Raw genomic sequence first — 9,731 nt, forward strand, 5'->3', positions numbered from 1 at the left:
TGAAAAACAATGAAAAAGGCTCCGTTTTCTTACATGTGAAAATTTCCAAATCTTCTTGTGAAATTGCATTGGAAATTTGGAATGTCCCTGTATCTCTATAGGTAGCCTTAGGCTGGGTTTAGACTGAACCGACAGAAGAAACAAGCCTTCCTAAATGTGCCGCCTCTTAGTGTGAACAACGTGGAGGAGGAAAAGTGACAAAGTGATGGGGCTGAGAGAGGCCATCAACTCTTTCGAAAGGGGGAGGGGGGTCGGAAGAAAAATGGAGGGCCCGCCGGAAGAGTGCCTCAACTCCAACCAATTAAATTTTGCCATGGAGGATCGACGCCCCTTTGCTTTTATCTTCCGACGCCTAGTCTGAACTCACCCTTAAGCCATACTAATAAGCATTTATGAGGCCATAATAATAAGCAATCACAGTTTTTACTTTTAATCTTTTAAGCATCTGCATCTCTGCGCCTTGGCCCTTACTGACCTTTGCAGTTTTAATTGAAGCTCTCTTTCTGTTGGACACTGGCAGCTTCTGCATATTCTCTTTCTGTGTCATCATCACTACTTTTCCATAGAATGTCTTGCTGGTGACTCTCAGCTTCCCCAAGCAATGCAAGCATGATCATTCTCGAACCTCCACAATCAGCTTCCCCACTCCCCTGCTTCTGAAGCTGGTGCTTGCCTATCAGAGAAGCTCGTGCTGCCTGCGGCTTTTGCATACTCCCTTACGTCCGTTGGGATTGAGGTTGAAAGCGGTTCTCTGTGTCCCCTGTCCATTATCCCTTCAAAAGTGCTTCTATCATGGTCCTCTGCTCTACACATCGTAGCTCCAAACCTGCTGCTAGGGGAGGACAGGTATCTAGAGGAGCTTGACATCACAACTTTCCTCAGAGAACATTTCTGGTCTGAAAATGGCAGCGCGCCAAGAGTTGAAAAAGCCATTGCTGCCTCACCTCTCCCATAAGGAACCTCCAGATTACCTGGGCAATGCTAGCTGGCTCGGCTACTTGTTCTTCTGGTGTGGATTTCCCCTTATGAAGCTGGGCAACTCTAGAGCACTCGTGCCTCAGGACTTACCACACTGCCCCGCCTATTGCAGATCAGAGATGCTTGTAACCGACTTCCTCACCATCTGGGAGTCACTCAAGAAATCCGGTAAACAATCCATTGTCCTTGCTTTGTGGAAGTTATTCTGGAAGGACATCCTCATAAGTGGTCTCACAGCCTTATGTAAAGGAGCTGGAATCCTCTCTGGACCAATCTTTCTCTATTATTTTGTCGATTATGCGTCTGGTAATGTGCGGTTTAAGCATGAAGGTGTGGTGCTTCTCGCGGCCCTTGCAGTCACCAAGCTTGTTGAGCTTTTTGCCCAGAGGCATTGGTACTTTAGAGTGAGGATTTTGGGGGCAAAACTTTCATCTGTTATGATGGCTTCCGTTTATCAGAAAGAGCTTGCGCTTTCCAGCGTTGGCAGACAGCGCTACACAAGCGGAGAAATAGTGAACTTGGTAGCTGTTGATGCTTATCGTCTTGCTGAGCTTGCTTTTAGGCTGCATTGGGCCTGGCTTGTGCCTATGGTTCTTGTAGGGGCATTTACTATTGCTTCTGTTGTAGTTGGGCTCGCTGCACTTCCTGCTTTGGTTATCATTATTGTGGTAATTGTGGGTTTCTCTCCTTTGATCAAAGCAATGCAAGTTGCACAGCGCAAGTTTATGGAAAAGCAGGATGAAAGGCTCAGAGCAACCACAGAAGTTCTACAAGGGATGAAGGTCATCAAGTTGCAAGCATGGGAAGAGAAGTTTAATCTATTTCTAGAAGAAATGCGCAAGGAGGAACTGAATTATCTTCATGAAACACAGCAGAAAAAGATGTACGCTACCATTGTTTATTGGCTTATGCCCACCTTTTTGACATGCTTGGTCTTCATCACTTGTCTTCTTATTGGCATCCCTCTCAAATCCACAATGGTGTTCACAGTACTAGCAATTTTTAGGATCATCCAAGATCCTGTTAGGATGACTCCTGACGTCTTGTCTTCCTTTATTCAAGCTCATATATCTTTTATTCGCTTGGAGAACTTTTTGCAAGAAGAAGAACTTCCTGAGGGAGAAGCATTGGCGACAGTCGGTGGTAGTGAAACCATAACCTCAGATTATGTAATCAGGGTGGATGGTGCATCTCTGAGATGGCATCCTGAGGATCCTCAACCTACACTTCGTGCACTTGATGTGGTGATAAAGCGAGGAGAGAAGGTAGCTGTTTGCGGCTCTGTAGGTGCCGGCAAAACATCTCTCCTTCTTGCACTTCTTGGAGAAATGGCAAGGTCATCAGGCACTGTAAGCATGACTCCCTTTCTCTTGTCCTAGCAATGCAATCCATCATTGAGCGTGGACTAATGTTAAACATGGTGTCTTGTGCCTTATTAAGTGTGATCATGTTAGTAAGCAGGGATGTTCTTCTTACAGGTGCGAATCTGCGGAAGATTAGCATATGTCTCTCAGGGTGCCTGGATCCAGTCAATGTCAGTTCGTGACAACATCTTGTTTGGAGAATTAATGGAAGGACCACGATATAAGAGGGTGGTGCGTGCTTGTGCACTAGAAGAAGACATGAAGTGCTTTAGCCATGGTGATCTTACAGAGATTGGAGAGAGAGGAACAAATTTAAGTGGCGGGCAGAAGCAGCGGATCCAATTGGCAAGAGCAGTGTACAATGATGCAGACATTTACCTATTGGATGATCCATTTAGTGCGGTTGATGCACACACATCTTCTCACTTGTTTCATGTAATTTCCTGCATCTTTTAATGATTGCACATAGTGAGCTTGTAGTGCTGATAGTGAAATTGAGAAAGTCATTTTGGTTAACAGGAATGTGTGATGGGGGCATTAAAGGACAAGACAGTAGTGCTGGTTACACATCAGATGGAATATTTGCCCTTTGTGGACACTATCTTGGTAAGTCTCTCAAGGTGTCGAGACCACTTCCAGTAATGAAGAGTAAACATGTTGGTGCTCCTGTCACCCTATATATTTTTGACCTACAACTCAATGATAAGTGACGGGGGTACACATGTACGATAATGAAAAAGTTGAAATCTACCACTGTTATCTATTGACATAGCTCTTTTATGATCTTTTGCTTTCTTTAATACATTGCTCCCTCATCATGGCTGAGTTTGCCCATCACCTTGGGAATGTGATAGAAACTTAGCTCGTGAATTTTGTAGAGGAAGTTCTAACGATGACAAACTCTATACCTACCTACACCTACTGTTGAGCATTGGATTTGTGAAGCAAGATGTTGTAGCTGTTGGTTCAAGCTATGCATGATAAATGGGTTGATCTTATTCTTCGTGTTTGGACAAGCAGCAAAGTTAAGGTCAGGTGTTGTCAAGTGTTCAAGATTTGTGTTTGTTGTGGTTGTGTATTGCTTCTTCGAGGTCCAAGGTGTGCACGAGATAGGTGGTGATCTTATTCTTTGTGTTTGGACAAGTAGCGAATCCAAATTCAGTCTTGTCCTTGCTGTAGGTCTTCAAAATTGAGTTCTCGTTCAAAGTTTCATTCAATGAAGCTTCTGAAGACAGTTTTAAGTAACTGTTGTTTTGTTTTTGTATATTCATCTGTTTTTAGGCAGATAGAGCGAATTCTAAGTCGGTCTTGTTCTTTTTTATGTTTTATATATCCATTTTTCCTTGAATGAATGAAATGAATTTTGAATTGTTCTGGCTTCAATATTCTTTTTGTATGTGTATTTTGTCTTTTTCTGCAAGTGATTTTGCCCCTGCTTTAGTTCGTAAGCTCAAGCTTAGACTTTTCGAATCTATGAAGGTACATCTATTTTATTACCCATAACCCAACTGATTGTGTATACAAAGCTTGGTAACAATGTTTATGAATGGGTGTAGGGTAAGAGCACTGGTTGTGACATGTATGTAAGGTTACTGGATGTGTATGTGCCGGATATGCTTGTTTGTATGCAGGGAAGAGGATTAGGTGAGTTTCATTGTAGTGGATGTAACTGGGTATGAACAGTGGATGTGCGTGATTGGGACAAGACCTGCCGTTATGAAAATTGTAATGATTGCTGTCCTCTTGAACAGGTGATGCAAGATGGAGAAATCAGGCAGGCAGGCTCCTACAACGATTTGTTGGCAGCCGGGGATGTGTTTGAAAAGCTGGTCTCCGCACATGAAACAGCATTACACACAGTGGTAGATGATAAACAAAGAACACGAGTGGATGTGCAGAAGGCAGAAGGGTCTGAAGCTCAGTTCCAAAAAATTCAGAAAAGGTTGAGCCGCGAAGAATCACTATCAGATTTAAAGCAAGCGGGAGCATCCCCAGATCAGCTCGTGAAAGATGAAGAGATTGCGCCAGGAAAGGTGGGACTGGGACCCTATGTTAGCTATTTCCAAGTATCTGGAGCACGACTGGTTCCTATTGTACTGGTCCTCTCCCAGATATTATTCTCAGGGTTTCAGCTCTTCGGCAATGTTTGGTTAGCTCAGGGCCTCTCCAACGAGGCCTTGTCTTCTCAAGTTCTTATTGGGGTCTATTGTGCGCTGTCCGTTGCCTGTATGCTTGCTTTTGCTCTGCGCAGCCAAATGATTGTTTTGTTCGGTCTACAAGCTTCCAGGTCCTTTTTCACCAAGCTAATGAATAGTCTCATGAAAGCACCCATGGGATTCTTTGATGCTACACCGTCTGGGAGGATACTAAACCGGGTATGCCGTTGTAGTACTATTGCTTTTTATTGCTAGATGAGCAAAGACAACAGGGAAGTTATTGAGAACTTGTCTTTCTGTTGGGCTGCTTTTTTTTTGAAGGCTTCAGTGGACATGAGCGTGATTGACCTCGATATACCTTTCGCTATTTCTTTTGTTTTGGGCATGGGATTTGATTTTCTATGCATCGTGATTGTCGTATGTTTAGTCACCTGGCAGATGATTTTTGTGATAATACCAGCACTTGTGGTGACCATGATCGCCCAGGTGATGTGCAATAACGCTTAAGCTTATTAGCATACGACATCATCGGTAACTTTTAACACGTGCCACGTGGTTTTATTTTGCAGCGATACAACGAAACTGCTTTGCAACAACTAAATAGGATAAACTCAACTACAAAAGCACCTATAGTGAACAAGTCTGCAGAGACCTGGATTGGCAGTGCAACTATTAGGGCATTCAGGCAGTCTGAACGATTCAAGAGAGAAAATTTACGGCTCATTGATAGAGACACATGTGCTTACATCTACAAATTTGTACTTGTAGAGTGGAAGGTACTTCATATTGAGTTTTGCAGCACTATTATGCTTGTTATGTCAGCGTGCTTGGTAATATTGGACGAGAATATTTCAGGAGGTAAACAAATCTCAAACAAGTTTGTTTCTTGCTGCTTCCTGTTGCCTGTTTGCGATAACTGTTTGATTTCTCGTTGCATTGCAGGGTTTACAGGACTAGCGGTAACATATGCTCTTGCATTTGGAAGCTCGCTAGTTGTTTGCATCATTCAGCAGAGCCTCCTAGCAATCTTTGTTGTATCAGTTGAGAGGATAAGACAGTACCTAGATCTACCAAGGGAAGCACCTGCTGTGATTGAATCAAATAGGCCTCCTTCCAACTGGCCCCAAAGAGGAGAAGTTGTACTGGATAACCTTCAAGTACCCATGCTAAACTTAATTGTTTTTTGACTCTCTAAGAGATTCTAGAGGCAAATTCAGCTTATCTAATATATTTTATGGAAATGGGTTGTCTCAGATACGCTATCGAGAGAGGACTCCTCTGGTTTTGAAGGGCATTTCTTGCACTTTTCATGGTGGCCACAAAATAGGTGTTGTTGGGCGAACTGGAAGCGGAAAAACAACTCTTATCAGTGCTCTTTTTCGCCTTGTGGAGCCAGCAAATGGCACGATTTTCATTGATGGAATTGATATTTGCTCAATTGGTCTTCATGATCTTCGCTTCAAACTTGGAATTATACCCCAAGAGCCTGTTCTGTTTCATGGAACAGTGCGCACCAACCTTGATCCGCTGAATCAGTACACAGATTTTGAGGTTTGGGAGGTATTTCTATGCACCCCTCCTCCTGCCCTCATGCATGCACATGTACCTGATAAAGCACATGCGCGCACGCAAACACACAAGCACACAACATGCATGTGTGGAGAGCTCAGGAGTGGGCAAACTCATCAATGATACCCATGTGTGCCTGTGCGTGCGCGCACGCACACGAACATGCGCGTGCGCACGCACACACACACTCACAGACATACACAAACACATAGTTTCTTTACCCCCCCACCCCCCGGCCTCTCCTTCTCTCTCATATTTTCTTACAGGGGATATAGCAATGCTGAGATAGGTAGAACACAAAGAGTGGCCCACCTTCAAGGTGATTGATAGGATGAGTGCAATGCCATCATAGTTACCAGGAATGGAAAATCAGATTGCGGGATGAGGAACAGAAACAAGCATGCATTGCCATTCCTTGTTACGGATACTCATGTCTGAAACACGGAATGGGGATTTGGAATAGGAAGTTGATTTGGGATGGAGAACGGAAGCCTGAAAATGGACATTCCGTGCAACTATGAATGCTATACTTCATTCTTGGTAGTCGTGCCGGAGGACATCCGGCCAGGATTCTGACCCCCCGAGCCGAGAAACTAAATGCGGCTAGGCATGGCCTTGTAAGAGCCTGCATATGCATTCCAATAGCTGTGTATGCTTTTCTTAGCAGTGAAGGGGTGCTTGCCGCTCAAAAAATCATTCAACAAACCTCCTTAAAGCTGCTTTGGATGCTAGAAAGAAGTCCTGGGGTGTTGTTATAACTGTGGAGAGTGTGGTCATTTGTCTTGGGATTACAAATCCAACGGCAAAGGCAAAAGCTCGACAAAGAATGAAGGCAAAGGTTGAGGACAATAGTGACTAATTCTGCAAAGGAATTGACGGAGTTTGCTTGTGTGGTACAGACGACACTGGCAAGGGCTTCAACCTTCTCTAGTAAGGTGGCCTTTGTCCCAACTTGTTGCAGCCAGAGAGAGGCTTGTGAATAGCAGAGAGGGGCAAAAGGAGCTCCCTATACTTGATTTGGACCCCTATGTTGGAGTTCAAGTCATCAATGTTTGAACTCGTGAGTCGGAGTTCAAGGCACATGCATCTGGCAAGGAACCAATGCGACATATACAATACACTATGATTGTGCGTGCAATTGTTGGCGAGATTATGGACAAAACGTGCTCCACAAGTTCATTATCTTTGAACGTTTGGATGTGTATGTTTACATTTCACGAATTGGGATTCTTGTTTGTAATGTGGTATGTAGTTCAATTTTCTTTGGGGCAACGAGTGCTGAAGATGGCATTCTATTCAAGGATAGGTTGGTGATTCCAAAATTGAGGTGTATTTAGTAGTCAGCTGTTGCTGGGGGGTCCTTGGTAGCTTCTTCAGCGACTTGGTCCACCTACATATGTCCACTATGAGCTGCAAGGAGGGTGTTAAAGTTAAAGCAACTCAAGTGAGCTGTGCCCAATTGATTCCTAGTTAAATAAATGTTGGTATTAATTTTAACTTATTTGACATGATTTCGGGTAGGGCAATTTGTTAAGGGGGGTACATAAGACCCCAGGTTAGTATATAAGTGCACCCTAATCCACCATTGTAATCGATCATTAATTCATTGCCAGGTTCGTTGGTCCAGAAACTCTCTCTCTTTCTCTCTCTACGAGAAATTTTTCACTGATATCATTGGATATGCTTTAGTGTAGTTTCGCATATTCTTGAATCATTACCTATGGTTGTATTGTGGAAGCCCTACTTGAGAGAGAGAGAGAGAGAGAGAGAGAGAGAGAGAGAGAGAGAGCTTATAATGTCAATTGTTTTAGGCTCTGAGAAAGTCGAAGCTTGATGAAGTGATTCAGAAGCTGCCCCTTCAACTTGAAACCCCAGGTGGTTTTCATGTTTCTTTTGTAGTTTTACGTGTGGGTGTGTATGCGGAAACAAAAAGTAAATGGGATACGTAGCATACATCTCAGACTGGTCATTCATCATAGACACAGATCTACAATTTAAGCCTAGTCTGTTGTTGTGACTCGCTGCGCTTCGGTAGTACATAATTGTCTTTTTCCCTCTCTGGGGTGGTTTATTCTACCATTGTCTGATCATTGGAGTTGTAGGAAGTGTAGAATTTAGGTGTATGGGTTATGGCATTTCTTGTGTGAACTTGTGAATGGTTGGGTGTGTGCAGTGAGCGATCAAGGGGAGAACTGGAGCGCCGGGCAGAGGCAGTTGTTCTGTCTGGGACGAGTGCTGTTGAAGAGGAGCCAGGTGCTGGTGTTGGATGAGGCCACGGCTTCTATCGATTCTGCCACCGATGCTTTCTTGCAGAGGGTTATTCGTGACGAATTTTCAGCATGCACTGTCATTACTGTTGCGCATCGCATCCCTACTGTCATCGATAGCGACATGGTTCTCGCCCTCCGGGATGGTAACTGTCAAACTGCCTCCTTTTATATCACAGAAAAAAGAGTGGGCATCCTCTTCTCTAATGTGATACTCTTCTGGGGCATTGTCTCAGAGTGGATCATGTGATGCTTTTCATCTGCATCGTTTGAATAAATGAGAACCATGTCCACACACATATACAAGTTTCAAGCACATTATCTCATAGTCTTTAAGATCCAAATTTGATAGTTTTCATGAGCGCTTTTTGAAGGAATGAGAGCCATGCCCACTTACATATACAGGTAGAAGCACATTGTCTCATAGCCAATCTTCTCTCTTGAACATCCTAGTTTGTGAGTATTTAATGTGGGTTGTTTGAATATATATCTAAATCGAGCATGTGCACATTTGCACTTTATTCTCTACCGCTTCTGACATAGATGAACGCTTTGTATACAGGTGTGGCAGTGGAGTATGACTCTCCAAAGAAGCTGATAGAGCAAAAGAATTCCTTGTTTGCTCTTCTGGTGGCTGAATACTGGGCGCAAGCTGGCCGAACGAGTTGACAGATGTACAAGTCAGTTTGAGGTCATCTCCAATGCCCATTTTGACAACTAGGGTAGAGAAAAAAAGAGATAATTAGAGAGAGAGAGAGAGAGAGAGAGAGAGAGAGAGAGAGAGAGAGAGAGAGATTGCAATTCATGAAGTTGTATTGCAATACCCCATTTTGAATTATTTGAGGCTCTCTTTTTGATTGCAATCCATCTAATTGTAACCTATGATTTTGCAATTATGTAGAGCTTGCTCTATGGAGCGTCGGAAAAAGGTTTTTCCATTTCCCTTTTGAATACCACATCTTGAGTGCAACTCTCACACACGAAACTCATGCTTTCTTGGTCTGCTAGTAGAGTGCTTAGGACAACAGCTTTGTTTTATGTAGAGAAAAGGAAATGCTTTTGACGATATGCACATTGTTTTCAGGGGACTTTAGTGTGAGTCAAGGAAATGGTGACCCAACTGACCATCCTCAATTGGGAATCTCCTTCAAGTGATACCCCCCCCCCCCCCCCCCCCCCCCCCTCTCTCTCTCTCTCTCTTCGGATATATCTTTAAGGTCTCTTGGGAGAAGTTTCCTCTTCTTCGTGGAACTTCAACTCTCCTCGTCGGATAGATCTTCAAGGTCTCTTGGGATAGTTTCCTCTGACGTTAAAGTTCTCTTCTTCTCTGTCATATTATCACATTTACCATCATGTAAGTATAGTATAGTAGCATTGATTGGAAGTATATTTCCCAT

At 43.5% G+C, this 9,731-nt stretch overlaps 1 protein-coding gene across 1 annotated transcript; it reads left to right on the top strand.

Moving 5' to 3' along the window:
• Positions 1-357: 357 nt before the first annotated feature.
• LOC147454246 (ABC transporter C family member 8-like) lies at positions 358-9,130 on the top strand. Its single transcript, XM_086516252.1, has 11 exons — positions 358-2,327; positions 2,457-2,777; positions 2,862-2,948; positions 4,094-4,717; positions 4,820-4,984; positions 5,068-5,356; positions 5,441-5,655; positions 5,753-6,058; positions 7,879-7,942; positions 8,241-8,480; positions 8,897-9,130. Exons 1-11 carry the CDS (start codon positions 903-905, stop codon positions 9,001-9,003), a joined length of 3,843 nt encoding a protein of 1,280 aa, XP_086372378.1. The 5' UTR covers positions 358-902; the 3' UTR covers positions 9,004-9,130.
• Positions 9,131-9,731: the final 601 nt, after the last annotated feature.

Source organism: Adiantum capillus-veneris, chromosome 7, assembly GCF_014529385.1.
Source record: "Adiantum capillus-veneris isolate H3 chromosome 7, ASM1452938v2, whole genome shotgun sequence".
NCBI lineage: Eukaryota > Viridiplantae > Streptophyta > Polypodiopsida > Polypodiales > Pteridaceae > Adiantum > Adiantum capillus-veneris.